The sequence below is a fragment of the Lissotriton helveticus genome, chromosome 9 (assembly GCF_964261635.1).
Source record: "Lissotriton helveticus chromosome 9, aLisHel1.1, whole genome shotgun sequence".
NCBI lineage: Eukaryota > Metazoa > Chordata > Amphibia > Caudata > Salamandridae > Lissotriton > Lissotriton helveticus.
The window spans coordinates 947,789,996-947,804,221 of NC_136070.1; the positions used below are offsets into that span (position 1 = coordinate 947,789,996).

Consider the following 14,226-nt stretch of genomic DNA (forward strand, 5'->3'; position numbering starts at 1 on the left):
AACTGGCTCAAACCAAGTATGCAAGGAGGTCATCAAATGTGCCCTTCAAAACAGTCTACTGGCACTACAAAGCGCCCCCAGCCCAATACACTAAGTCCTACATGTGAGGTTGTCACACCTCCCCTGTGACCGTAACCTATTATTCTAACTTCCCCTGCTTCAGCAGCAGGAGGGCAGAATCGTGTCTGCGGTCGGCAGCAGCACTAGACACTGGCAGGCACTGAAAGGCTGTTACCGGAAGTACGGAGGGGGGGGGTTCCCTAAGGAGCCCCCAGTACATTTGATCATACTTCCAGCCCTGGAATCGGTGTTGGGATAGGATTCCAACATGTTTGATAGCAAATATGACCAGTTTCAGAGCAGCCATTATATACTTCGGCATCTCATAATGACTGATGAACACTATATTCCTTAAAATAGCTGACCGCACTTAAAAAAGCCTGGAGAATCGACTCTGGCATTTGTAGGGGTGTTCTGCTCATGCAGGGGCACCCTCACACTTGTAACCAAGCACCCTGCCCTCAGGACTGAAGAGCCTGCCTTAGGGGTGACTTATAGGTTTTAAGTGCAGTGACCTCAGATATAAGGAAAACAATATCTGTTCTGAGGGGTGCAAGCACCATTTCACACAGGCTGCAATGGCAGGCCTGTAGTCACTGTTTAAGTGGACTCCCAAGGATGGCACAATACATTCTGCAACCCATTGGAGACACCTGATGTACCTATGCCCTGGGTACCTCAGTACCATATTCTAGGGTACTTATAAGGGTACACCAGTAGCCAATTTTGTAGGTACCAAAGTACTTACCAGAATCTGTTTAAGGGATAGAGAACAGATGCTGGGGTCCTGATTAGCAAAAACCTACTGATACCAGGCAAGTGGGGGTAACCATAAAAGCAGATCCTACTTTCCTAGAGCTTCCATCATGTTTATGAAGTGTTCTGGCCTGGGGAGCTCATGATGGACCCGCAGCTCTCGACTGCCTATACTGACCCCAAAACCACTGACTGTGTGGGTATCTAGCAATGTGGGGGTGGAGTGTGCTCAACTCATCAGGCTCTCTTCCAATCCCTTAGCCTATTCTCAGTTTTGCATTGTGGATGCCCACTTTTCCACCTCTTGTGGAGCTCTCTTGACCCCTGTCTCTATCCTTTGTGCCTTTGTCTCTCACTCTGCTCTGTCACATTGAGACCACATTATCTTACTGAGGGCTGCTTGTCGTTCATAGTGTCATCCCCATGGCCTACTGCAAAAACATTCATTTGAGCTTCACTACTTTCTATCCCCATAGGAATGTCAAATTGACTTGCTTTGCAAATGCTTGTTGTTTGTTATGTTTATTTGATTAATTTGTAATAAAACCTAAATAATAGAAAATGTTGCCTTTACTTTGGGTTGACTTTAATTGCGTCTAATATACTTTTTTCTGATGGATACTTCTAACCGCAGTTCTCCTGTGTGCTCGTAGGTGGCGTTGTACGGCTGTGGACCGATGTTCCACTCTGGAAGTGATATACAGAGATGCATATAAGCTGACTTCAGTTCCTTTCTTTCTTTGCTTCCAATCGTGGATCTGGAGCTTTTTCTTTGTTCTTTTGACCAAACGTTTTTCAAAATTAACCGGTGTGGAAGGGAAAATGTCACTCCCTAGAGCAACAGGATTTAAACTGTGTAGAGACTGTCACAAACAGATGTCTGTGACGGACTCTCATGAAGTCTGCTTGTGGTGCTTGGCATCAGACCACAACTCCAAGGCCTGCTATGACTGAGTGAAGATTAACCCAAAGTGCATTGTCCATACGGTAAAGAAAGCGCAAAGTCATGTAACCCAACACAAGAAGACTCCATGCCACAAATGGTTGAAGTTGAAAGCAAGGTCCTGTTCCCATTCCTGAAGTCGTTCCTGTGGCCGATCTTCATCTCAATCGAAGTCTAAGAAAGATCAAAAGAAGTAAAATCCGGAATCAACCCCTTCCTGCCATTCTCTGAGTCCAGAAAGAGAGTGAGAGCATTAGCGAGCCTTCTAGTTTCGCTCCCAATCTCCAATGGAGGATATTCAGAGTTTGGTTCCAGTGTATCCTTGATTCCTGGCTCTGACAGTGACATTGCAGCAAGTAGAGTCCTTCAGAGATACCATGCTGGTCATATATTTGACACCTTACTGGTTCCCTCTGATGTGCTTGGACACCGAGGATCCACAGGGGCCTCCAGCCAGACTCCAACCGATGGGTCTGCGTTCTATGCTGGCTGTGTCCCTAGGGCCTGCATTGGGTTCAGCAACGGCTCCAGTGCCAATTATGGTTCTGGTGCCATCCCCCTCACTGGTTCCTTTTACATTGACGATGATGCTGACGCAGTCGATGTTGCAGGAGAATGTGCAGCCTATAGTAATATCTGACTCTGAGCAGAATCCACCAAGACCTTGACCAAGGTCGTACCTGGCTCCAGCCTGCTTGCAGCCTTTGGCCAACCCTTCTGATTCCAATACTTTGCCCTTACCACGTGGTAGGGTCCACACTTTACATTTAACTGCACGGACTGAGCCACTGATAACTATGATGAACAGGATTTCTATGTTCCCCAGTATGACTAAGAAAATTAGTATAAAGAGCTTTAACATGCTGGTGGGCTGTATACTTAACCTGATATGGGCCCTGTGACAACTCCACCCCTCACCCCCAAGTCCTGTCAGAGAGGAAAGCTCCTCTTTTGCTTTTGTGATGCGGAGGGCTGCGGAGGTTCTAGTTTTAGTACTACCCTCTACTGATGTGAAGAATAATGACTTGACAGAAGTACTTGAATCTGGCCAGAGTCCCACATAGACGCCATTACCGTTTAATAATCCTACACAGATACTCTTTTGGGTAACTGCTTGAAACCTTGTTCAGGTCTGCCAGTTAACAGGTAGGTTGCATGTTGGCATCACCTGCACCAGGCAACCCAGCCTTTGTCACTCCATTCTGAACACTAGAGAGTCTGGTGGTACAGGTGTCCACCAGCAAAAGTAATCCCATTGCCTTCTCTACCACTCTGTCTGATTTCAAATCCAAACACTTAGAGATATTTGGGAATTTTGTTTTCATTCACCACTCTGGCCCCCAACTCTGTGAATGCCAGATGTTTTCTGGGTCACTATTCTGATGCCCTTGGGATTCTGTGACACGTTTTACCAGCTACTTTCGGGCATCCCTTACCTAGGCTATTCAGGACAGTCGTGATGCTGCATAATTTTTCATTTGCTGTGGATTGGATACGATTGACTGCTTATGGCAAGCAATGGATACTAGTGTGGTGCTTCAGCAACACACCTCGATGAGGTCTACGGTCTTCTCCTAGGATGTCCAAGCCTCCTTAAACTCTTGCCTTTTTGGCAAAAAAATAAGCTTCTCATTAGAATCTTTTAACGTAGAGCAGAGCCACGGAACGTTCCTTAGGTATTTCTGCTCTTACAAGACCATTCTACCAGCTATTTTGCCCACTCCGTGGCTACAGTAGAGGTTTTCCATTTTGCCAAAATTAGACTCCACCTCCAGCCTTTCATTCCTATGCAACTGGGGCTACTGATCTCAGAGACCATGATCACAAAAGCAGGGACAGCATGCATCTTATTCCCCAGCCCCACCAGCAGCTGCAAAACCACTTTAGTGTGTCCTTTGCAGTGCATGGCCATCCTGTCAGAGTCCTTCAAGGGTGGCAAGAAGTCACTTCAGAAAAGTGTCCATCAGGACTACCTTCTCCCATTTCTTTCCACTCTGCTGCAACTTCCACCACCATCAGGGTGGGTGACGGAAGGCCACCTGTTAGTCTTGATTCTGAAGGTGTGGGCCCTTCTGGCCAGAGGCCACCATAGCGATGTTCCTGACCTCAGGAGTAGGAACTGGGTGTAACTCATGATACTTCCTTGTGTCAAAGGAGGATAGAGGTCTTGATCCCATTTTAGATGTTGTCATAATCCCGATTTACAGGCCTACAGTCGCTACCTGTGGTTAACGGTGGGCCAGGAACATTTTTAAAGTTTATGGTGCTCTCTTTGGGCTCAACCAGCGCCCCTCTAGTGTTCAAGGATGTGACGGCAATTGTCGGAGCACATCTGCGAAGATCGATGGTACCGGAGTCTTCCCCTACCTCTCTGCTGAAAGTGAGCTCCCCCAGGCAGTCGTCCGCCATCTCCAGACAGCATAGAATCTACTAACAGAATTGGGATTCACTATCAACGAGCCAAAGTCACACCTGACGCATAACAGATGGTCTCTTTCATCTGAGAATTCTGGATATGCAGCAGTTTTGTGCCTTTCTCCTGGAACAGGCAGGCCAGAATATTGTGGCTATAATCCCGATGTTCCAGCCTCTGTCCTGCATCTAGGTGCGGATGACACTCCGGCTGCTGAGATCGTCGGCCTCCTCCATCCTTCTTGTGTCACATGACTTGCGGCATATGCAGCTCTGAACTGCAACCTGAAGCCCCAGTGGGCATAGCACCAGGGGACATTCTTTGGCCTATTCCAGATTTTGGAAGAGTCTGCAAAGGACCTGCAGTAGTGGTTGACGAACTGTGATTGGATCAGAGTTGGCTCAACATCAGGAAAATCATTCAGCTTGTACCCAGATTTTGGAGGAGATTACAAAACCCCTGCAGTACTGGACCGCGATTGGATCAGTGTTAGGCCTTTCAACTTATTCCACCCAAAGCCAGCGATGATCACAAACGCATCACTGCTGGGTTGTGGGACGCATCACTGCTGGGTTGTGGGACGCATCACTGCTGGGTTGTGGGACGCATCACTGCTGGGTTGTGGGACGCATCACTGCTGGGTTGTGGGACGCATCACTGCTGGGTTGTGGGACGCATCACTGCTGGGTTGTGGGACGCATCACTGCTGGGTTGTGGGACGCATCACTGCTGGGTTGTGGGACGCATCACTGCTGGGTTGTGGGACGCATCACTGCTGGGTTGTGGATGCATAACTGCTGGGTCACTGCAGGGTGGTGGACGCATCACTGCAGGGTGGTGGACGCATCCGTGCAGGGTGGTGGACGCATCCGTGCAGGGTGGGGGACGCATCCGTGCAGGGTGGGGGACGCATCCGTGCAGGGTGGCGGACGCATCCGTGCAGGGTGGCGGACGCATCCGTGCAGGGTGGGGGACGCATCCGTGCAGGGTGGGGGACGCATCCGTGCAGGGTGGCGGACGCATCCGTGCAGGGTGGCGGACGCATCCGTGCAGGGTGGCGGACGCATCAGTGCAGGGTGGTGAACGCATCACTGCAGGGTTGCGGAGACATCACTGCAGGGTTGTGGAGGCATCACTGCAGGGTTGTGGAGGCTACCTGGGAGAGGTGGAGATTAGAGGATTCTGATCACTGGCGGAGACCCACTTCTGCTTGATGGAGTTCAGGGTGATTCGCTTGGCATTTGAAAGCATTTCAGCCTACCATCAAAGGAAGGTTGGTGCAGGTGGTTGTGGACGACACCACTGCAAGGTGGTACTGCAACAGATTGGAAGGGGTGCAATCTTGGACCCTGTTCCGGGAGGCCATGTGTCCCTAAAAGTGGCAGGACCACCAAGAGATTTCCCTAGTGGTGACCCACCTGGCAGGATCATTAAATGCCTGGGCAGACAAACTCAGTCGTAGATGCCTAGCAGATCACAAATGGCAGTTATACCCGGAGGTGGCACAGGCCGTCTTCCATCAATAGGGATAAACCTGGCTCAGTCTTTTTGCTAATGCCGAGAATATGCACTGTCCGCACTTCTGCATGCTGGAGTTTCCAAAGCAGCGCAGTCTTAGAGACTTATTCTGTCTAGAGTGGAAATTATAACTAACACTGCCACTGCCGCCCCAAATTCTGAATATCAGGAACCACTGGGCCCAAGTCATCCCAGTGGTCTCAGATTGTGCCAGGAGAGTGTGGTATCTGGAATTCCTAGGCATGAGTATTTGTCCCCCTTTTGTTGTGCAGGTTGCCGCTTCTCATCATCCTGGACAGCCGCCCTCGCAGGAGATTACTTCCCGCCGGGTCGCGCTGTTTGGCCGCCATATTGGGTGAGGACACTGAGCAGGCGAGCGGTGCAGTGCTCGGCCCCTCACGACCTCAGCCCATAAAAACCATTGTGCTGCCCTCACGACTGGTTGGAAGTTACGAGCCGGCCAGTGGGACCTAGCCACTTGCCAGACTCGCGCCTGATTTGCGCTGCTCGCGCTGCTCTCCGCGCTCTGTGCGCACATTTAATTCTCTTTTAAAAAACCAATTTTTAAATTGTTTGTGGTGTACAACTAACCCCCTTTTGTTGTGCAGTTTGCCGCTTCTCATCATCCTGGACAGCCACCCTCGCAGGAGATTACTTCCCGCCGGGTCGCGCTGTTTGGCCGCCATATTGGGTGAGGACACTGAGCAGGCGAGCGGTGCAGTGCTCGGCCCCTCACGACCTCAGCCCATAAAATGGCGCCCTTCTACAGGGAGCGCAGAGGACGGGCGCAGCGGGCACGCCGTCAGCGCGCCGAAGTCGCGCCCAAGTCCAGCCCGTCTGCGCCCGTCCGCGGCCGGACGGGCCCAGGGGCTAGGGATGCTGCCTCTCCTATATACTATTCTCCGTCTGCTCTGAAGTGCCTACATGCCTCTGCCAGTCCTCTTTTCCCCCGATACCTGGACTCGCATCTTATCACTCGGCATTTCAGGCACATCATCCCCCCATCTTGTGTCGACACCAGCACCTATCACTCCGGCTTCTACCGAGTCACAAATTCGGGTTTTATATCTAAACACCCGCTCCTTAGTCCAGCACCAAGCTGACATTTTGCACTTACTCATGACGGAAAGTCCCGACGTCCTACTGTTATCAGAGACCTGGCTCACTGACGACTCACTCCCCGATATCTTGGCTGCACTACCCCCAGACTACTTTTTGTTAAACTCCAACCGATCAGGGGGCCGCACCGGGGGAGGGGTGGCGGCGGTAATACGCAAGGATTTCAAGATCATTGCCTCCACGACCATGACTCTACCGGAAGTGGACACCCTGGTCCTGAGCCTTAGCACTGGGGTAGGTGCAGTCACTCTCATGGTACTCTACCGTCCCCCTCACTCTATGCCGTCTTTCCCTTCATCTTTCATCGATCAGCTGACCAACATCGCTACCTCCTCCCCCGTATTGTCATCATTGGTGACTTTAATTACTGGTTCCAGCACGAGGATGCCGGCCCGCATGCTTCCGAACTGTTCGAGGGTCTTTCGAGCCTGAATTTCATTCAGCTAGTCAGGTCTGCCACCCACAAGGGTGGCCACATCCTCGATCATATTTGGTCCCATGGGGTCAAGTCCTCTCGCCCATTAATAACACCTTGTGTGTGGTCGGATCACTTTCTGATCGACACCACAATTTCGGCGGTTGGCCAGTTCAGGGTCCCCCCACGGGAGGGTGGCACTGCCCGTAAGTGGAAGGCGGTCGACTCCCCTAAATTGATGGCTCACCTGTCCCAAACTCGTCCATTGTTACTCAATGACGCCGGCACCGACGAGCTTTATGGGCTGGTGACAGACTGGCTTACGACAGCCAGTGACATCTTTGCTCCCCTTACTAAATTCCCCCGATCTCGGCACAGTAACTCCCACAAATGGTTTACCCCCCATCTTAAAACCCTCCACCTAGAACTTCGTCAACTTGAGCGCAAGTGGAGGAGAGATTATTGTCCTTTAAGCAGAGATGCCTATGTAGCCGCCCGCAACAGGTACAAACTCGCCATCCTCGCAGCAAAAAAAGCCTACGCTTCAGGAAAAATTTTATCTGCCCCCTGCCAGTCTAAAGAAATTTTCAAAGTTCTTAATGAATTCACCTCTGATCCCAGGACGCTCCCAACTCAGGCCCCCACTCAGGAAACCTGCAACAATCTTAGCACTTTTTTTATTGAAAAAATTGTATTGATTAAGGACACCATTCCAATTACTTCTCCTGGCGCTGGTTCTGTTTCCCCCCCTCATAACACTTCTTCACTTACACATTTCCCTCTTTTAGATCCTACCTCTCTGACCACTCTTGCCACCCGCATTAAGTCTGGATCCCCAAATGATTGCTGTCCCCCATCCATACTCCGGGACATCTGCCGTTCTCTACCCGACTGCATCCTCTCTCTGCTAAACTCTTCTCTTTCTTCCGGTACGGTGCCTGGCTCCTTCAAGGAGGCCGTGCTGGTGCCCCTTTTGAAGAAGCCAGGGGCTGATCCCGCCGTCCCGGCGAACTACCGACCTATCTCCCTCCTACCTTTCTTTTCTAAAATCCTGGAAGCCCACGTCACTACCTGTCTCTCACAGTTATCGAGAGTTCCAACTTTCTCGAGGCTAACCAGGCCGGCTTCAGACCCGGCCACTCTACGGAGACAGTGATCTTGGCCGTGCTGGATGCCCTGAGAGACGGTGTCGACAAAGGTACCCCCCAAGCCTTGGTATTATTAGATCTGTCAGCCGCCTTCGACACGGTGGATCATAACATCCTCCTCCACCGTGTCGAGCAGGCTGGCATCCAGGGCCTGGCTTTGGCCTGGGTCAAATCTTTTCTGACCGGCAGGTCTCAGACCCTCAGTCTGGGCACTTTCAGGGCTCCTGGGGAGCACTCGCCTTGCGGGGTCCCCCAGGGCTCTTCTTTATCCCCTCTTCTCTTCAATCTTTATCTTCGCCCCCTTCTTTTTTCTTTGAGGCAGTGGGATGTCACCGTGTTTAATTACGCGGACGACCTGCAACTCATCTTTTCTCTCAACTCCCCTTCTGCTATCCCCAACTTTCAGGCAGTCATGTCCCACATTCTCCAGTGGATGGGCCACAACCGGCTAAAGTTGAACCCCGGGAAGACGGAGCTCCTCCTTCCTGGTAGGAGCGCCACCTTCTGGGGGCCACAATTTTGGCCGGCGGAACTTGGTCCTTCTCCCACTCCTGTGGCCTCGGTGAAGAGTTTGGGGGTCACAATTGACTCCGGTCTATCCCTTGGGCCGCAGGTGGGGACGGTGGTCTCATCCTGTATCTACCAACTGCGCAGGATCAGGAAAGTGGCATACCTCCTTACACCTGATGCCCTCCTGCAGGTCATCATGGCCCTCGTCCTCTCCCGCTTAGATTTTTCCAACGCGATCTATCATGGCCTGTCTAAAACATCGGTGGCTAGACTGCAAGTGGTCCAAAATCAAGCGGCGAGACTGGCCTTAGGGATCCCGAAGTGGCAATCTGCCAGGCCCCTCCTTGCCAAACTTCACTGGCTCCCTGTCGCCTCTAGGGCGGCCTTCAAGATCGGCTGCCTCATCTTCAAGGCGTTAGCTGGGCCCTGCCCCGCCTTTGTGAAATCTCTCATTAGATTTTACTGCCCATCTCGCGACTTGAGATCCTCTCATCTTCATCTTTTGACTGTCCCCTCTTACAAGCTCTGTAGATCTGGAGGCCGGAGATTTGCATACCTGGCCCCTAAGCTTTGGAACTCTTTTCCTTTCCCTCTCAGAACTTCTAATTCTTTGACTCTCTTCCGTAAATCTTTAAAAACTTGGCTCTTCCCCCAATCTGGTTAGTCCCTCTGTCCCTCCCACTTCCTACCAGCGCCAGGAAACCCATGGTGTCAGTGCGCTCTACAAGCACCCCTTACAATACAATACAATACAAGCTGCCGTTTCTGCAGGATCTTCTGTCGCAGCAGCAGGGTAGAGTTTTGCACCTGGGCCTGCACACTTTGCATCTCCATGCATGAAGATTGAGTAGCAACTGATGACTCCCTGTGACCTGCATCCCGAATGGTTGTTGATTTAATCCTGGCGGTGTGTCACCCCCTACATTAAATCAGTGTACACCAGCGTTTGGGGCAAATTTGTGAATTGGTGTGGCACCATACAAATTGACTATTTAAAAGCAAAGTTGCCTGAAATTTTGCTCTTCCTTTTGTCCCTTGCCTAGCAAGGACTTGCTAGGGCACTGTTAAGGGCTACTTAGCCGCTCAATCGGCCTTCTTGTGGTTGCCGGGTCAGCTTTCGTTATTTAAATTGTCAGTTGTGATGAAGCTTTTGAAAGGTTTGGAACTCTTGTTCCTACCACCTCCTTCACAACCTTTGTGATTCCCCAATGCAACTTAAACTTATTCCTCACATTCTTAATGTGCAACCTTTTTGAGCCACTGCACAGTTGTCCATTGAGGCTTCGGACAGTAAAGGCTGTCACTCTCATCAAATTAACATCGACTGGACGTGTGAATAAACTACAAGCTCTTTCTGTAAATCCACCTTACACCACCACCTTCCCTAATTACTATTTTTTGAGGACCCGGACTTCCTTTCTACCTAAAGTGGTCACTCCTTTTCAAATCGGTCAGGCTATCACCCTCCTGACTCTTTGCTGCACGTCAACTCTCCATGGAGGAAAAGAAAGTCCATCTCTTGGATCCTAAAAGAGCATGGAGCGTCTATCGGTCGTACCAAGGACCATCATGTGTCCGATCAGAGCTTAGTACGTTTTTCCAGCGCAAAGAAGGGTAAGGCACTGCTAAAACAGATTAGCTCCCGTTGTGTAGTTCTCTCCAAAATACCTGCTGTGCACTGGCTAAGCAGCAGCCTCTAGATGACTTACAGGCTCATTAAACCAGATTCCAATCCGCTACCTCTGCACCAGCATGCTGTCTGCGTGTCCAGGACATCGATCAGGCAGCCCCATGGGGTTCGGTACACTCCTTCCCAAAGCACTACTTGTTCGACCGTAAGGTCTGTTGAGGGGGACATTTCCAGCTATGTTCTGTAGGACATTTTGGTCTGAGCCACCACCTTGGGAGCAACAGCTTTGGTATCTGTTCACAAGGTGGCAAATCTGCGGTTAGAAGTATCCATCAGAAGAACAAGTTACCTACCTTTGGTACCTATCTTTCTGGTGGCTACTCTAACTGCAGACTCCTCACTGACCTTTCCATCTTTCTGTTCTGTGAACTGGACTCTTTCAATCTAAAAAGGTGAGTCTAGAAATATGCACACTGATCACACACGTTGGTGGGTTCTGCGTCGAAAGACGTGGACATCCCAGAAAGCAACGGACAACCAATCACATGGGTGGTATTTATATGCAATACTGCACGTCATTTCTAGAGTTAAACAATGCTGGCGGAGAGTCACACGATGCCAACTAACGGCATGCAGAGGTACTTCTAAAAAGTTTCTGAATCCAGTTCGAGGTCTGGGGGAATATTCACAGGGTGTGGAATCTGCAGTTAGAGTATGCACAAGAAATAACTTTAGCAAAGGTTAGTGACTTGTTCTTAAAATGTATGTACATTCCCCTAGTTAATTTAAATCAAACCAATCAGAAATTTCAGTGAAACCTGCTGTGATGAGACTTGTCTTAACTAATTTAAATCTGGCGCATCTTTCATTTGTTTCTTCATATGTGCTTTGTTGTGCAATCACATTTACGTTTTATTTTGCTCCTGAGTAATTTATTATTTGTTTTTCTTTTAGACGCTTCATTAAGTATCCTATACCTGAAGAATATACTTCCATGAGTGGGGTTTGCAATGGCTCTAATGGAATGTATGAAGGTGAATTTCTATAACTACCGAAGTGTGCGCTGCTAATACATATGGTGGCTGTTTTCTTTGCTGTGAAAACCACAACACCTTTAGCAATATGTTTTTTTGTAAAAGCTCTGAATTTGGTACAACCATGTGCCATTTGCTCAAATCATGACTGTACAGTGACTAGTGAGGTGGTGCTAATGCTTCATGTCCCCGGACTTAAATAACTACATCAAGCTTTGATTTTGAGGACAAAGTGCCCGAAAGGGCAAACTATTGCACAGGTTTAGCTGTATTTATACTCTTTCGATGTTGGTCACCTAACCCATTTATGTATCAGCATGAAATTTGAATAGAGCAAGTAGGAAATTAGTTTTCCTCAATGCTGTGGTTGAGAGTTGTGAGTGATTCCCTTTACTGTCCACCTCATCAAATCAAATGTAAGCAGTCTTTCTCTTCTGCTAAACTCTTTGGTTTTAACCCAGCTCTGAAATGTACCTCAGCCCCTCCCACCTGAACCATTCAGCTCTCTTACTTTGGTGCTCGCTATCTTCGAAACAAGTGATTGCATAAGACATTCGTGGGCTTAAACTTCCTACCCCTTAACCCTGCATGTGAGGAAGCGGTGTTGCGATTTTTCCTCCCAACTCTGCAATTGGTCCTTGTTGTTTCACCTGAAAACTCCTTTGCCCTCAGCCCCTTACATGTTCTTCTAGTGATTGACATTCCCTGCCCATAATCAATTCCTTCTCAAGGAGTATCTAACCTGGGCATTGAGTTGATGGGCAAATAGATAAAGGACATATTCTGTGATGTCCCCCCTATTTGGGCTTTCATGGGCCAGAACGTCTCCTTAAACTGTCCTGGCCAAATCTATTCTCTTACCCAATTCGTCTAACCTACTTCTAATATTCGTTCTATAGCATTACTCTACTACCAACTATATTGCTGTTTTGTCTGCTATATACCCACTGTGTGTTTGCCATCAGCTCACCCACAGATTGGTTCCTGAGAGCACCTACCCGGGCTGCCTATTGCCAGTGCATGCATGCCTGTGGATTCCTCTTAAGTCAATAATAGATTAATGAACTCCACAGACCGTTTACAGTAGTTGCCTTTAACCAGTACATGCCTATGGTTCCTCTTCGCATGCTTTTCGGTGGACTCCACACTCTCACAGGTAAGGTTAATACCTTACCTGTGAGATGCCCTCTGTTTCTGTGGGTGTGCTCGGAATCGCAATTTCCATGGCGTCATTTGCTCTGTTCATGCTTATGTTGGGCCTTGTTTTACATTTACATTAATTTGCTTCTTATCTTTTTTATGTTAACGCATTTGGAGCATGTGCACAGCTGTTCCGTGAGGTCTGTGCAGTGCCTTTTGGTGGTGTTGTATTTTTTTGTTCCTTAAATCTCTGGGGAGCTTCGCACTTCAGCCATTATACCTTTTTTTCTTTAAATTTTTTTAACAAACGATATCCACTCCAAATGTCCTCCTTTTTATCTTGCATGTTGAAGAATCTAAATGTACTTAGGCTTTGTGGTTTCACATGGGGTGAAACGAGAAAGTAGCAATAAGAGAGAAGTTATTTTTATTTTATAAGTACTATTTGGGATTCATTAAAATGTTAGCTATGTGCTATGAACACCCTCTTTCTAGATTTCAGCGTTAGGCAGAGTTGCGAAACAACACGGTTTGCATTTTTGGAACTGGTAGTCTGTTTTTCCTATTACTGCTGGGTTTTCTCTTCCTACAATGTGTGGTGGAAACATGTGAAACCAGAAAATAATGAAAATAAAGAGAAAAATGTCAAAATAGGTTAATGTTTTCTCCTGTATTTTTTAATCTGAGATGGCTGATTTACAAAAGTAATATACTGTTACCTCTGTTAGCCCCTTCTGATTGCAGGGAAATATAGTGTTTGGTGGTTGTCCAACAACAAGTGATACCTAGTGCCAACAACTGAGTTTCAGCTTATAGTGATTTTTCATGGTTTACCTCCAATGCCACAGGTCATACGGTAAAATCTAATGAGTGAAAAATGTGAAAAGCTGTGCATTTATGAAATGTGCCCATTTGTGCAATTTTTATTTGGGGTTACCCATATTATCATGTCATTAAGAGGAAGTTTTGCAAAATGCGTTCTTTTTTTCACACTGGCTTAACATATATAGGCCAAAAACGGAGAGGCATTAAGTTGGTTATAACAAATGTTCTAAAATTCAGTGTTCCTACGCTTATCCCAATACAAAAATGTTTCCTCAGTTGTGTGGCTGGGCCTAGCACCTGCAACAAGATGATCCCCAAAACACATTGTGGTGATATCAAATTTTGCCTTCAAAATTCACCTATTTTGGTGATGTAGGTAGCTGTGGTATTTAGACCTGCACTGATCTGCATTTCATACGCTTCTCTGGGTGACAGCCATTTCTGAAAACAAGACATCCACAGAAGTCCAGGTTGGTCTCTAGTATGAATCCCAGTAGACTTTCTTACCTGGAATGCAAACATCAAACCTGTGGTCTAAAATCAAGCATTTCCTCATATTTCTGTGAGAAAAGTTTCCACAATCTGCAGTACTCCACATACCTTCTACCACATAGATCGCCCCCCCTCTTCTTCTGTTCAAAGCAATACTCCTCCTCATTGTTAATTGTAGTGAATACTTTACTTACTGCCCATCTGAGAATTTCACAGCCAACAG

At 48.2% G+C, this 14,226-nt stretch overlaps 1 protein-coding gene across 1 annotated transcript in view; it reads left to right on the forward strand.

Annotated features, from left to right (window-relative positions):
- USP4 (ubiquitin specific peptidase 4) overlaps positions 1-14,226 on the forward strand; it is a 742,179-nt gene that overhangs the window by 503,598 nt on the left and 224,355 nt on the right. The window contains exon 15 of the mRNA XM_078661202.1: positions 11,467-11,546. Coding sequence (XP_078517328.1) covers positions 11,467-11,546 — 80 coding nt within the window. The remainder of the gene's footprint in view (positions 1-11,466; positions 11,547-14,226) is intronic.